Source organism: Gymnoscopelus microlampas, assembly GCF_963454915.1.
Source record: "Gymnoscopelus microlampas genome assembly, chromosome: 5".
Lineage (NCBI taxonomy): Eukaryota > Metazoa > Chordata > Actinopteri > Myctophiformes > Myctophidae > Gymnoscopelus > Gymnoscopelus microlampas.
In genome coordinates this window covers 11,409,228-11,426,081 of record NC_139942.1, presented here as the reverse complement: position 1 = coordinate 11,426,081, position 16,854 = coordinate 11,409,228, and the positions used below count along the sequence as shown (strand labels likewise).

At 40.2% G+C, this 16,854-nt stretch overlaps 1 protein-coding gene across 1 annotated transcript; it reads left to right on the top strand.

Moving 5' to 3' along the window:
* Positions 1-5,607: 5,607 nt before the first annotated feature.
* On the top strand, positions 5,608-11,803 carry LOC311044907 (uncharacterized protein; the record flags this gene model as incomplete). The annotated part of the gene is made up of 4 exons (XM_084056717.1): positions 5,608-5,761; positions 6,048-6,149; positions 7,571-9,294; positions 11,016-11,803. The coding sequence occupies 4 exons, from the start codon at positions 5,608-5,610 to the stop codon at positions 11,049-11,051; spliced, it is 2,016 nt and encodes a 671-aa protein (XP_083912843.1). The 3' UTR covers positions 11,052-11,803.
* Between the last annotated feature and the right edge of the window lie 5,051 nt (positions 11,804-16,854).

Sequence of the window (16,854 nt, the reverse complement as noted above, 5' to 3'; positions counted from 1 at the left end):
CAAAACACCTGCGCTCCCCGTTACATTATGCATAGGTGTGGTTTGGGCGTTACAATGATAAAACCAATCACCGTGCCAGAAGCCATTGCCTTTAAGAGAAGACTGCGCTAGCCGTCATCCCCGATCCAATATATGCTCTAGCCTATCTCCCCCTCTGCACTGTTGCCTGGTCTGATTATTATAAGCCACATTGGGCTTGCTCCATAGTTTCCTCTGAAGTGACGCAGTTAAAGTTAATACATCCATATTGTCCCCGTTATCTTTCATCATCCACCTTTGTTCAGTAATCCCGAACAGAGCTACACTTTAAGTTTACATCAATCATAGCCTCTCAAACCCAGACACATTGCTGCGAACCGCGGTTTGGGTGGGTTCGGGTCAATCAAATATAATTATTAATTAATATCGGATAAACCGCGGGTGAAATATTGCTGTAAATAAATTAATGACATCTAATAGCCTATATCTATCCATAAAATAGATACATCTCTGCGTGCTTGTGTCTGTGTGAGTGTGTAGAGCAGTGTGCGATGCGATGACAAAATGCATTCATTTAGCCTATGGAATGTCGGTGCGTCTTTTTTCTTTTTTTAAAACCGTGCTATAGCAGTGTGCTCTGTATGTTGGATGCCGCATGTATGTTGGATGCATTGGTGGAAAAAGTACTCAAATTCTTTACTTAAGTAAAAGTACCGATACTGCAATATAGAAATACTCTGTTACAAGTAAAAGTCCAGAATTCAAAATTTACCTGAGTAAAAGTACAAAAGTATTGGCATCAAAATGTAAGTATCAAAAGTAAAAGTACTAAAATATTTGAAAATAGCAGATCTACAAGCTCTCAACGCGTCGCGATGCGACCATTGAGAGCTTGTAGATCGGCTATTTTCAAATAGCCTATGTATAAAATAGGGCTAAAGTAGTTAATGTATGTTTCATAATATAATCATTTATATTTGAAAAGTAACTAGTAACTAAAGTTTTCAAATAAATGTAGTGGAGTAAAAGTACAATATTTGCCTCTGAGATGTAGTGGAGTAGGCCTAGAAGTAAAAGTATTGGAAATTGGAAATTCTCAAGTAAAGTACAAATACCTCAAAATTGTACCTAAGTACAGTACTTAATTAAATGTACTTAGTTACTTTCCACCACTGGTTGGATGCCTGTATGTTCGATGCCGCACAGAATGTTCAGCGCAGCACCGGTTTAAAAAAAAGAAAAAAGACGCACTGACATTTCCATAGGCGAAATCAATGCATTTTGTGCTCGCATCGCACAACTAATACTAAAACTAACGGGAATACCAGAAAAACGGGAAAAACGGTTAGTGTGGATGCAGATTTTTAAAAGGGATAATATAGTTATTGCGGTTGGATAACGGGCGGATAATTAATTTGTACATTTGGATTCGGGTGACTTGAGAGGCCATCCGCGCATCTCTACTACCTACCCAAAATAACAGACATACAAGCTATCAACACGCTGCGTCATGTCGTGTCAACAGCTTACAGATCTGTTATTTTGGACAGCGTATAACAATGAGGCGCGCGCGCCACGGAGTAGCCTAAAACTCAACCAAAAATATTACATTACGTGGTCAACAACATAGACATGTAACTTGCTTGGAGCTTTTAATGCAGTGGTTCTCAACCTGTGGGTCGACACCACAATGGAGCACCCAACGCCTGGTGAGCTTGTAGATCTGCTATTTTCACAATATTTATCTGTGGAACCGAGTCAAACAAAATGGGGTGGTCCCCAGTTCAAATATGGTTATTTTGGGGGGTCGATGGCCTGAAAAGATTGAGAACCTTTAACAGTAAACATGAACATAGCGTTTACGTGGGGAATATAATAATAATATAATATATATAATATATAATATAATATTCACCCGCAGCATGGGTTTAACGACACAGCAGCCAAAATGAAAATCACACTAGATGATCCGATCATCTTATAACAAATGTAAGTGCTTAAGATTTTAGCCCAAACCCAACGGGACCCGACCCGGCCCGTCGGCACCGGCTGGGCCGGGTCGACGTTTTTTTAAATACTATTCTTACACAGCTGCAAAGCAGCTAATAATCACCATTGCGCAAAAGTAGGTCAAATCAATCAATCAGCAAGCTGTTTTCTGTCACTGAGCAGCACTCTTTAAAGTTTAAATCGCAAATCTTCAGACAAATTGGATTATTTCTTCAAATGACAAGAGCGGGCAGTACGAGGTAACATTGAATGTGATTTATCCATGCAACTCTTTCTCATCAAACAAAGTAATCCAAACTGTTTTGTACTGCTTATTTTGCTTGCTAAAAGCATGATTTTATTAAGACATGACAGCAATATGGAAAAAACGAAAAAATCTCAATTAAAAGTATATTTCGTATAATAACCGAATATCATTCTTAAAATGGTTATGGGGCAGTGTATATATTTATATAGCCCTATTTGCTCCAAGCTATTTTTTAAATAAAATATAGACTGTTGGAATGGTCGACCGTTGGAATAGGGTGGAATGAGTCCTGTTCTTAACGAATTACCAAGATTTAATGTGAAAAAAGGCTGCAGCAATAGAGCATCGCAGTTGCGCAGAATCCGGGTGCCGGAAGTAAATACTCAATGCATTTTTCCCATTGACTTTTCCAAAAATATTTATATCAATGAATTTAAGCCTAGAATCAAGCCATCCAGGATTCTGGTGAATCATGACCATAAAACCTTTTTTTCTGTGATTTTTTGATATGATATACTATGTTTAATAAATACCCTTTGTTTTGCCGTTTTCAAAAACGTTTTTTCACAGAATCAAACGTTTTATGGTCATGATTCACCAGGATCCTGGATAGCTTGATTCTAGGCTTAAATTAATTTATATAAATATTTTCGGAAAAGTCAATGGGAAAAATGCATTGAGTATTTACTTCCGGCAACTGGAAGTGGGCGGGAACTGCGACGATCTATAAAGCTTCTTTAGAAAAATGACTGACGGGCTGGGCTGGGTCTAATTTGTCAATTATTAGTCGAGCCGGGCTAAAATGTTTAGGGGATAATTATGAAAGCTATAGTAGTTTGAAGTGCTCATGTGGCCTTAGTTGCTTCTTTTTGTTTTCATAGACCTGCGCTTGCTTATTTCTCGCCAAGGCTACATGGCAACATGGCTCAATGTCCAACGCACAAAGCCATTGCAGTGTCTGTGTGCACTTGGCGGGTGGTTTGAGAAACGGGCGGGTGCTTTTAGAATCCACTATCCCCCCTCCCCAAGCCGTACCCATGTGTGGGTTGAGAATGGCAATGTGGGTGATATAGCAACAACACGCCCATGGGCACACCTCCACGCGCAACTAACGGCGTCGGCATAATAGGGGACGGGTAGCGCAGGTGCTAGCAGGTGCTAGAATAACATATTGGGGCTGCGCAGCTCAATTCTCCCTATTTAACGATAGTTAGGGGCGGGCAGATGGACCCAGAATAGGGGCCTTAGTCTAATAGGTATGAACTGTTTTATTATGTTACTGTAAACATTTAGTCTAATAGGTATGTACTGTTTTATTATGTTACTGTAAACATTTAGTCTAATAGGTATGTACTGTTTTATTATGTTACTGTAAACATTTAGTCTAATAGGTGTGTACTGTTTTATTATGTTACTGTAAACATTTAGTCTAATAGGTATGAACTGTTTCTTTATTAGGGATGCACCGAATGGAAAATTATTGGCTGAAACCGAATACTGAATATAGGATGTTGAAACCAGTGATCAAGTTACACAGAATAGGTATGTACTGTTTTGTTATGTTACGGTAAACAATTAGTCTAATAGGTGTGTACGGTTTTATTATGTTATTGTGAACCTTTAGTCTATTAGGTATACTGTTTTATTATGTTATTGTAAACATTTAGTCTAATATGTATGTACTGTACTGTTTCTTTATTAGGGATGCACCGAATGGAAAATTATTGGCCGAATAGTAAATATAGGATGTTGAAACCAGTGATCAAGTTACACAGAATAGGTATGTACTGTTTTGTTATGTTTCTGTAAACATTTAGTCTAATAGGTACAGTATGTACTGTTGTATTATGTTATTGTAAACGTCTAATATATACTGTCTCATTATTTCATTAAGAGGTCAAAGGGTGGTGAGTGTAACAGAGTGGTTCACTTCCCCCTCCTGATTGCCTGAAAGTGTAATATCTCCTCCGAGCGATAGGGATATATCATATATCCCTTTGGCTTGGCGGTAAAGAAGTTGGCTTTCCACGTGGGAGACCCGGGTGTTATGTTTGGGTTATGCGCTGTGCACAGACAGTATATCAGGGGTGGAAAGTGACTTTGTACTTGGTACCTGCAACAGTTTCAACACACGTGACATGGTCCGTTTGTTCCACGGATGTGGAAACACCGGCTCTTGTTTCGCACACATGATTTGGCAACCCGGGAGCCAGCGACCACAAACCCCACACACACACACATCCACCCAGAGCCACGGACGGCAGACCTCAAGGGGGTCCGTGGAACCCGAGTCATGGACCACTTGGGGGTCCGCGGTCCCGCTGTGCATGCTACATGGCCACGCATACACGTATCAGACAGTGAGTAAACAACAGGCTAACGCTTAGCACCAACAGTTAACAACATACTGTGGGGACTCCGTGGCTGCGCATGGCCGTGCATGCACGATCCTATAGGGTGGGTTCCTCACGGTGTGAATATTCTAATGATCAATGGTCATGTGCAAGGGCAGAGCAATTGCAAAATGCCTTAATAATATTAGGCCTGCCATTCCTTTTGGAGAAGTCAGTTTCATTTTAACAAGAGACACACACACCCACACCCACACACACACAATCAAAGACAGAAGCGTTTACAGCTGGTGTTGATTATTTTGCACTGTGCAGGCTCTTAAAGGGGAATATCGCTCATTTTCAACATTGAACAAGGGTGTACTTTTGGCTGAGAGGACGGAAACAAAAGTACACCTTGCGTATGTCACTGATCACATGATCAGGGGCGCAGCCACGGTTGGGCATAGGTAGGCCTGGGCCCACCCATTTGGTTTTTCTGCCCACCCCAAAAAAAAAAGTCCACACACAAGTCAAACTTTTAAGGATATATTTATTGATCTAAATTAATTAAATAATGTTGGTAATCATAAACAATCAGGTATGAGATGTGAGCAAGTTAGTAATCAGTAATGTCTGCAGCGTATGGATGTGTGGAATGTGCTGTGTGAGGGTTGTATAAAATGTGTGTAAAGGTAACTGAAACTAAAGGGTTAGGTCCCACTGACCACTAATTTCATGAAATGAAATGATACGATATGATATTGGCCTCACAACATCGGTACGATATATGGCACTCTTTTATTATGAAAATGTATGGGGGGAAAAAAGCTTATGAAAATATATGGGGGGGGGGGGGAGCAAATGCAAACAAATACTTCTATTTTTGCATTAGTATTATTGCCAAAAAAAAAACTACGATATTTTTATTTTCAAAGTGATTCATATTGTCACGAAAGCGTATCTCAATATATTGCGGGACGATATATTGGCACACCCTTACTAAGCAGAGATACTTCTTCCAGGGAGGCTAGAGAGAGAATGAGAGGTTGGTGGGAGAGGTCCCTATACTCTCCCAAACCACCCACCCAGCTGTACCCAGTTGGTCTGACGGCCTGCTCCACTCCGCCCTACTCACTCAGGCTGCCGGCCAGCCAAGTGAAGGCAGAGGGGGCAGGGCCGTCACAGTTACAAAGTTGGTAGTCCTTCCTTCCTTCTTGTCTTGAGTTGAGTGTCGTCACCGTGGTGTGTGTGTGTGTGTGTGTGTGTGTGTGTGTGTGTGTGTGTGTGTGTGTCCAAAATGCATATGATAACATGCCTATGCTTGTAATTATTTTTCAATTATTAGCCAATTATTTTAACCCCCTTTTTCTCGTTATGCCAATTGAATTGACCAAGTCTACTCCTCCCTCATTGTGTTTTATTGTTCAAGTAGAGTTAATTCATCCTGAATTAATGGGATTTCAATTCCTTCATTCCAGACCAGTCTATGGAGTCCAGATTGCAGGTGAAGATTAACCCTCCAGACCCGGCCAGGGCTGTTTCTATTAAACGGAAGAAACCTGAAGACCACCAGGAACTCAGTAAGTTTCATGATTTGTTTTGCTTCATTCAGTTCTGTTGTCCCTCATTTTCACTTCTCTTGTTGAAAAACATATAAATGTATTATTACAGACCTGCCAACATGTACATTCTGCGTAGCATGGCCTCATTTTCCCATCAAAGTACACGGGTACGATGTGTCCCTCTAAAGTATGCAAAATTACAAGCTGACGACGTGGCGTTCACTGCGTTTATATCTCTCTGTCACTCGCTCTCTTGCTCTGTACGGTGTATGGTGCTGTGTCCTGCTTCCACTCTATTGGCTACTTCCTCGCAGACGCTGCAATCCGGCATGGCTGTATGTTTACTTCGCTGGAGGTAGAACTGAACAGTGCTCGCACAATGCATTAGTCTTCTCTACCACAGCTGTTACACCAAGTGCACGATACGCGTGTCTGCAATGCGATTATGAATGAAAAACCACCTGCAAATCTACATCATGCATATCTAATGCGTGCTGGGAACTGGAGTTATGGCTGTTTAAAGCCCAGCCAATAGGAACACAGAGGGCGCGGGGCTTACACAATTACAGCCTGTCCCCCACCCAGGAGTGCAATTAAAGCCTGTCCATTACAGCCTGCCATCTCTTACACGTGGTCCCTGGTGTGTGGCTATTCTGATCGCAGACCCCTGACCAGTGTTGGCGGCAAGTTTGGTGTGGATCGAAGCAACGATGCACTTCGCTGGTCCGCTTGTTACGTTTGTGACGTCCATCCACCGTCGACCGCCGGTTGACTCTATAGGCAATTTTAATATAGAATGTGCAATACCGTAATGTGGTGGCCTATTGTTACGGTGCTGTTAACATCAGACCCTAACCATAAATGACAGTTCCACCAAAGCCTTTGGGTTGAATGAGAAAATGCAGCCGCATCAATTAATCAGCACAGAATAATTATCAACATGGTGTTTTAGTGATTTTAGTAATCGTGTGTGTGTGTGTGTGTGTGTGTGTGTGTGTGTGTGTGTGTGTGTGTGTGTGTGTGTGTGTGTGTGTGTGTGTGTGTGTGTGTGTGTGTGTGTGTGTGTGTGTGTGTGTTAAGCATGTGAGCAGTCTGACTGTACTTCACTGTCTTGTACATGCATACATGTACTAGGCAATTGGCCTACATTACGCCTAAAGAAGATTTATTGTTGAATAACTTGATGATATGGATGCTAGTGGGAAAATTACCGCGTTCAAGCAAAGCCACGCACGCAGAAATGACATGCACAGAAATTACATTTCCCCAATGTTTTCAGGTCTGTTATTATTGTTTTATTTCTTTTTTAAATCAGAAATCAATTTGTTAAGGATGCATACATTTCACCTTATTTCAAAGTAACACTGACTTTGGTTAACTGGGAAATTAAATCTGATTGATGTGTGAAGCTGACTCCAGGCTTCTTTTTTGTGTTTCAGAAACCTGTCCCACTCAGTCCTCAGTTAAAGCAAAACGTTACTGCTGCGAACAATGTGGAAAAAGCTACGCTTCATTTTGCCAACTCAAAGTACACCATAGAATTCACACTGGAGAGAAGCCTTATTTTTGTGAGGAGTGTGGGAAAACCTTCACTCAAACGGGTCACCTCAAACACCACAAGAAAGTTCACACTGGAGAGAAGCCTTACTGCTGTGACCAATGTGGGAAAAGGTTCCAATTCATGTCTGCTCTTAAACAACACGAGAGAATTCATACGGGAGAGAAGCCTTACTGTTGTGACCAGTGTGGTAAAAGATTCTCTTCAATGTTTAACCTCTTAAAACACAATATAATTCACACAGGATTTAAACCATTCAGCTGTGAAATATGTGGAAAGTGTTTTACTTGTCATGATGAATTGAAAACTCATCAGCGCATCCATACTGGAGAGAAACCTTATTCCTGTGAGCAGTGTGGGAAAACCTGCACTCAAATGTCTAACCTTTTGACACACAAGAAAATTCATACTGGAGAGAAGCCTTACTGCTGTGACCAGTGTGGGAAAAGCTTCAAACATATGTCTAATCTAAAACAACATCAGATAATTCACACTAACGATAAGCCTTACCGCTGTGACCAGTGCGGTAAAAGATTTAATCGGATAGATAGCCTCGAGATACACAAAAGAATTCACACTGGAGCGAAGCCGTTCAGCTGTGATTTGTGCGGGAAGTCTTTTACTCAGTATTCACACTTAAAATCTCACCGGCTTATCCATACTGGAGAGAAGGCTTACAGTTGTGACCAGTGTGGGGAAAAGTTCACCCACGGTCACCATCTCAAAAGTCACCAGCGCATCCATACTGGAGAAAAGCCTTTCAGTTGTGAAATATGTGGGAAGGGTTTCTCTCAGGATGGGGCATTAAGAATGCATCGGCGCATCCATACCGGAGAAAAACCTTTCAGTTGTGAAATATGTGGGAAATGTTTTACGAAGAAAGAAAAATTAAAAGTACATCAGCGCATCCACACTGGAGAGAAGCCATGCAGGTGTGATACTTGTGGGAAGTGTTTTAATCAGTCTGGAACATTACAAAAACATTTGCGCATCCATACCGGAGAGAAGCCATTCAGCTGTGAAATATGTGGGAAGTGTTTTACTGAGTCTGGAACATTAAAGAAACATCAACACATCCATACTGGAGAGAGCAGCCTTTCAACTGGAGAGAAACGTTTCAGTTGTGAAATATGTGGAAAGCGTTTTAAGGTGAAAGGAGCAGTACAAAATCATCAGCGCGTCCATACTGGAGAGAAGCCATTCAGTTGTGAAATATGTGGGAAGTGTTTTACTGAGTCCGGAACAGTAAAAAAACACCGTCGCATCCATACTGGAGAGAAGCCATTCAGCTGTGAAATATGTGGGAAGTGTTTTACGGACTTTGGAACATTAAAAACTCATCGCCGCATTCATACGGGAGAGAAGCCTTTCAGTTGTGAAATATGTGGGAAGCGTTTTACTTGGTCTGGATCATTACAAATACATCTGCGCAGCCATACTGGAGAGAAGCCATTCAGCTGTGAAAAATGTGGGAAATCCTTTACTGAGTTTGTATCATTAAAAAGACATCAACACATCCATACTGGAGAGAGCAGCCTTTCTACTGTGAGCCATCCAGGACCATCTCTATTAAACAGGAGGAACCTGAAGACCACCAGGACCTCAGTAAGTTGCATTCTCTATGTTTCTGTCTTTCTGTCAGGTCCAAGCTGCTAATAGTTACACAGTAGACTGTAGAAGAAACAAGGCTCAGTGTTCATTTGTTTTCTTCCTTGCCTGGCTGGCTAAGTGGACTGGATGTTGTCCAAGCATTTTACACCCATTGCTATTTGCATTGCATTGATAATGCTATAAATCATGTGAAATACATTTTATGAATACGTTAATTAGGGAAAGGGCAGTATAGTCAATTATTCAATGATTAGTTCCCAAAGTTGGTTTTAAACATCTGAACCATTTATTCCCAATCAAATATGGAGATGTAACTAATGTTGGTTCTGAAGCAGTTTTTTTTGCAACCTGAAAAACAATATTCACATTACACAAACATGATATTACTAAAACAGCATACTGTATATTCTTATAACACAAACGGAACAACTTTTGTATCACTGGCCTGATATTGTTATAGGCCATATTGCATGGCACGCAATTCTGTTTAATTCTGTTCTGTTTTCCCTCATTGTTCACATCTCATTTAAAAAAAGATTAATATTGGGTTTATTATGAATGATCTTTTTTTCTCGCTCTCTTAAAAAGAAAAGTCTGAAAACATTTTATCAGAGACAATGGTCCATATTTAACAGTAAATCTGACTGTAATTGTAAGGCTACTGTAAGAACGTTATTGATTGAATACTTAATTCGTCAAAGATACAAACAGCACATAGGACTATCAGACATTAAAGGTTTCATGACATTCAGTTTTACATTTCTAAAGCCTTTTCAACTGCAATGAAAAAATAAATCTTTGCCTGCGGATGTCACTGTTGAGGGATTTTGCCTGTCAATCATCGCCTCTGCCCCCCCCCCCCCCCCCCCCCCAAAGGAAAGGATAGGGGAGGGGAGGGGCGAGGAGGAGAGTGGGCGGTATTAATGGCCTGTGACTTCACTGCCCAAGGGCCAAGCTCAGATTACTTTTCAGCCTAATTATTCAGAAAACCCCAGACCACAGAAAATCCTTTGAATGTTCGAAGTTCAGATTTTTTGGGTGTAATTGAGGTCATAAAACCCCCAAAAAAACATAAAAAATAAGAAAAGTGAAAACGAATGTCATAGAACCTTTAAGGCTAAAAGGATAACGTCCTGGAGACGTGTTTACATTGTGGTCCTATGTATTTGATTCATCAACATAGCATAAAAACACTATAATACATCACCAACTAATACAAAGCACAAAAGAGAAACAGGAAAACCGTTAGCAGTGAATGAATGCTATCAGAATGAAGTCTGATAGATGCATAAAACTGTCTCTCATCAGGTATGTGTTCACTCAGATACCTGTCCTGTCCTCAGTTAAACCAAGAAGTTTCTGCTGTGACCAGTGTGGGGAAAAGTTCACTAGAAAGAATAGCACATTTAAACAAGGCAATTAAACCTTACATCCTAATGTAAGAACATTAGGATGCATAAAACAAAAGAAGTCAAAAATTAAAAAAATAATAATAATAATAACTCAATCAAAGGCAGTGGCAAACAGAAAGGTTTTAGTTGCAGACCTGCAGTTTTCTGGGAGTTTGTTATTATGTGGTTCATAAAAACTAAATGCTGCTTCCCCAAGTTTATTGTTGGTTTTAGGGACAGAAAGCAGACTACACAATGTTCGTTCCATTCATGTTAACACATTCTGTCTCACTTTGACATCAACTTTGTTCAACTCTCTCACAGGCTCCGTCAAGCAGTGCTGAGTCATCTGATGATTGATGTCCAACTAGCAGAGTCCTCTGGACACCCAGGAGGATGAATATTTGTACTTACATTTACCACACACACACATCATAGTTTGATGTTGTTTTCAGAGCAACTGAAATTGGAATTGTATAATTAACCTACAGTTGAATTGTTATAAATGTTCGTTCATAAAAATGTCACACATTTTGTACAGTTTCCACAGTAGACATTGTGTGACATTGTAACTAATTATTGAATTATAGTTTATTAATCATTATTTGATATTAGTGTAGCATGTTAATGCATTAGTCTACTGCATGTTAATTCATTCATTTTTTAATAGTAACTTTTGCACCATATACACCACTTTTGTATTTATTTTTTAAATTGTTTGTTGCATATTCAGCACATGATGGCATTACATTATGCAACTTATTTTATAGTGGTATCAGTTGTGGTCTATACTGCAGTGAACAAACCCGAATGTTTGTCATTTGGTTTTCCTTCACAGAAGGAATCACATGTGGTGAATTTAAATGCTGTTGTTGTGCAACGCAAAAAAAATACAATCAAATATTGCATTATATTGCATTGTCTATTGCTTGCTTCAAATGTTTTTAAAAAACATTATGTTGAGCTGTAAATGACATTGGTTTACACATAGCTGCCATGCCATGTTGGTTACGGTAAAAAAAAACAAGCAGCGCAGATGAGCCAGCTGTTCTGAATCTGAATCAGAAAAAACACAACTTGGTTCCTCCACCAAGTCATGTTTATTCTGTTAGCAGCAGGTCGGTAGCGATTTCCATCTTTGGTGTCTGTGTGGTCTGCCTGCTGCATGGCTATTTTTGCACCAAGCATCTTTGCTTAAAGGGGTAGTTCACCCCAAAAAAAATGATTTTTTTCTCCCATTAGTCACCCCATGGAGACTTGAATTCATGATTTTTTTTTTCTTTTCGCGTTCATAAGCCAATACTTTGATGACCAGCGGACCGGTAGGCAGCGGTTCCTGTAAGAGATACAAAAGAGACTCTTTTTGTCTCCTACCGGAACCGCTGTTCTCCATGGGGTGACTAATCACTTTCATTTTGGGGGTGAACTATCCCTTTTAACCTGAGGGCCACATACTTATAAATGGACTCAATGAGACATTATGCAAAATATACTTACTACATATACTACAGCTGACAAATATACAAAATAAATGTACTACATAAATAAATATACTACAAGGTCATTATGAGCAGGCTGAATGTGCAATTCCTAAAAGACAAGTTATTTTGATGTGTGCATGTGTGCCATTGAATTCTGCTTCTTAATATTTTAGAACTCTTCTGACCATGATGAAAACAATTCCTGAGGGCTTTTTGTGAACATCCTTTTAGCATCGCTTACATAAATGTACTTGCTGTACTTTTTGCAATTTGTTAAAGTATTAAAGGTGTTAATCATACCTGCGGTTCTACCTGTATTTTAACTTTATTTCTATCTCCGTTTCTATACCTGGAGCTGTTCATAACACATTGATACCAGGGCTAACAACAGCCATCCTGTGTGAAGAACAGAGTAGTAGCAGTGATGCAGAGTCAGGGGGTCTCCAGCTAAAACATTGAAGTTCAACCACTTTATGGCAGCTCTGCAAGCTCACAATGTGTTGCAATGTGACCCGTTGTGAGTTTGTAGGCCTGGCACTTTTGAAGAATTGACAAAAGGTTATTTTTCGGGGTATCATTTTTTGGGTGATGTTGCTATAGGCAGCTAGATCTTTAAAGACATAGATGTAAAGACTGAGATAATACAGAGGGGGTTGTTACAGTGGTGATGAGTGCCTGTGTTGGATGTGGTTCTGTGTTCTTTTTTTTCGCGCTGCAGGGTCCTTGGCCTGAAAAAAAAAACGTTTAAGACCCCCTGCTTTAGATTTTTATCTTGCCTCCCATCATTTATTTAGTATTACTGTAGCGACAATGCAGAACCAAACCAAATAATTATATTCCTGTATTCCATGCCTTCCAATCTTGAACATCAATGAGTGTAACATGTGAATATTATGTTATCTGAGCCAATTGGTCTCTCTGGATGTCATTACTATTATCGTTGTTTTGGTTGAGGAAAATGCATTGTATTATCTTTGTAACTACTGTACGTAGGAGGTTTCAGTATGGGACAATGCTGCCCTCTAGAGGGGATTAGCAGTAATGTAGTAGAACAAATCCAAACTTGCATGATTGTGACGCCAGCCAGTCAGACGGCCCCTACGGTGGCCTACTGTTCACTTCCTTGTCGTCAATCAAGGTTGATAATTTAAATGCCCTGATATCTACCAACATAAGCTGCTTCGTGGTTGCTGGCTGTGGGTCTGCTGCTGTATTTATTATTTACTCTGGTGCCAGGGTGAGTAACATGTCTCATGAATGTCGTTCTAATGTTTAATTCTGATATATCTAAACAAAACTGTCTAAACATTCAGGTTGATGTTCATTCATATGCCCTGTGCTGACTTTCATGTGGCAGGAGGGCATTCTTTGAGACACATACGTGTATTTCAGGAAATAACACAGCTTTCACCATTGGAATTGCACTACGGAATGTAGTATACACATAGATCGTTTTTTTTTTCCATAGTCATAATGCAAAATATGGTGAAGCTTTGTAAGTGCAGGTAATTGCGACAGACACCGATGTTGTGAAAAATGAAATTATCATTATGCCCTGTACATGAAAGACCTCAGTGATGGCAGTTACAGTACTTTAAAAATAAGCTCATAGCTCACTAGCTTGATCCTACCAAAAAGAAAACAATAACAAATCACACCCAGTGTGAAGAGAGTGGTGCCTTTCATGAGTTAATTAGTGTAACTGGTTGCATCGTTGTGTTGCAATCAGCTGCAGCTGTTGAGGCTGCGCTCATACTGACACACACACACATGACGGTGCATGCTGTAACAACTGTGTCCAAGTAATAGTCTGTGACGTATGCAGAAGTGATTTTTAGACCTGTTTAGGCTATGCAGTAGGTCTGTTTGTAGTGGTGATGCGTCACACACTTAACATATGGGTTTAGGAACGTAGCTCACAGTTACAGCGATCACGCTGTTTCATACGTTTTTGTCATATTATTCACACATCGGATCTCTTAGTTAATGCAGTGCACTTTCCCTCGTCATATCTATGCCATAGAGTTATAATATATCGGATCTATGTTCTTCAATGAGATATGTGTCTGGGCACATGGAGAGTCAGACACTGGCTGCAGACAGCAAATTTAACTTTGAAAAGTTATCCGTGTAACCTAAGTAAATATTGCTTACTCTGTCGCTACCAGTGAATTATATTTTTCCAAAGTAAAAGCGACTGAACAGCGGGTATATAACGACGTGGATTGCTTTCCTCTGGCCAGGTTAACTGGGAATAGTTTCCTCTCTGACACACATTCCGAGTTATATAGCCTACTAGATTTAGTTTTCTGCCTCTAAGCCAAATGAAGCGTAGTAATACCTGTGAGACAATGGTATCCCCGCTTTGTGGGGGAGAAGGTGTTAGGATGTGTGGAGCCCCGAGAGGAGACCGTGGCCAATGAAATCGCAGGGAAAAAAAGGTCGATTTGATCTCCGCTTGTGTGGTAGGTTGACTTCATGCTGTCATGTGAGTGTTAAGCAATTCATGCTGTGTAAACAAACTCCTCACCTGTTCTCCTAAAACGTCCATGCTCATCATAAGCTCACTGATCTGGATACAGCATGTCTGATGTAATTTGAGATTATTTGAACAAGATCCATTGACAATATGATTTTATAATATTTTAGTTCTATACACATTCTATGTATTGCATGTATTTGTTATGTCACCTTGTCACATAGGGCCTCCTGTTCTTTAAGTTGTAGCTACAGCATTGCTCTATTTTGTTATTGGCTGTATAGGGGCCGGGCATAGCGACGTCACAGGGTTGAGACGCCATTAAATCAGCCCACTTTCACCGCCATCTTGAGGGAGTAGATTGACAGCTGCCACAAGTGTAGAGTAGTGTAGTGTAGTCTGTAGTCCTGTGTTTGTTGTCCAGCAAGTAGACGGTGTACATTATTATCTATCTCTAACTTGTCTGTTGCTCTAATTTAGCAATGGTATGACAGTGCTGCATTATCGGATGCAATGCCAAGGTTTCAGACGTTAAATTAAAAAAGTTAAATTGCACACATTTCCAACCTGGAGGAAAAGCTGTTGGAGATCAGATGTCGAGATATCAAAGAAACGGCTTGGCATGGGTATCTTAAATACAATGAGATTGAGCTAACAGCTAAATTGTATTTCTCTATGTGTCCAGTCTGAGAAACGTTGTCTAACGTGGGTGGCTCACGGTCACGGTGGCTGAGTAAACAGCCAGGGACTCTTGTCTGTCTGTCAGCAAGTGTTCAGACGTCGGGGAGATATCAAATAAATGTAGTATGGCTTGGGTGTCAGCTGACGAAATAACATAACCTTCAACAACATTCCCAAACACATATAAGCTCAAACGAGCATGACAGCACACAATCAAACATATAAACATCTGTTGGAGGCGAGGCGAGCATCAGCGTTGCCATGTCGGCTTATTATAAGCGACTTTGGGCTTCTTTTTCTGTAAAGTTGCTTGTAAAATTAGTAGTTTTGTGTGGCTTATTCATAAAGTGTACTTGCTTATTTAGGCTTATTTAGGTACTTGCTTATTTAGGCTTTTTAAAAAAAATAAAAATAATTAAAGCAGTGGTTCTCAAATCTTTTCATGAAAATGTTTTGTGCCAGGGAGCATTTGTGTTGTTAGAATATTTTAAAAAATATTCCAAATATTCTCTATTTTATTGCAAGAGTTTTTTTTTATAACCTATGTAGAAGCTCACGTGAGCTTGTAGATCGGCTATTTTCAAGTAGCCGATGTACAAGCTCACGTGAGCTTGTAGATCGGCTATTTTCAAGTAGCCGCTGTCACTAAGCCACTTCTTTTGGGCTTGTTTTCATAGACCTGGTTGCTTATTTCTCTCGCAAAATATGGCGACACTGATCGCAACAGGTCCGTTGTGCACTTTCTCAATGATCAACAATGAACAATATAAAATTAATAATAATACTTCGCTATAATAATATTATAAATATATATATAAATAATCAGTACTCAAGATGACTATATTTTATTTCGGTTACACAACTAAGCAACAAAACGTTGTTCTTTTCAGGTAAAATGAATGATTGTGACTGACAGGGCACTGTCATTACATCTGGTCTAGCCGTCTAGGGCACAGATGTAATGACTTTTTTCCAGGTAGCGTGCCTTTGCGTCTGCATTCAGCTTCTCTCTGTATGGTAACTCTCTGTCACGCATTGCCAGGTCCATCTTCTGTCCTTTACCAATACATTTGCTGTAGTTCAGGACACGTCGTGACTCGTGGGTAACTGTCAATGTTGTTGATACGAGCTGTTGTTATGGAGCTCCCCTAATATGGCAAAGTCTCAAACACTGACCCAACAGATAAACTCACAGAAATCCACGAGGACCTCCTAGCCATCAACAGCTATACAGAGCCGCAGGAAGGGTGGTGCGAACGGTGCAGTCGCACCGGGCCCCGCGCTGGGGGGGGCCTCGCAAAAAAACGGGAACATTTTTTTTTTAACATGACACCCAACATGACACCCAACTTAATGTTTTGAGGGCAAAAATAACCGCAAATAACAGGGTCCCCACAAATTTTTAGCAATGAATTTCCAAAACTTTTCCAAAACTTTTCCAGAATATTTAGCCCAATTTCCAGGCCTATATAACAATCATTCGGCGCAATAATGTGTCTCTTACTCCTATGTAGAATGCCCA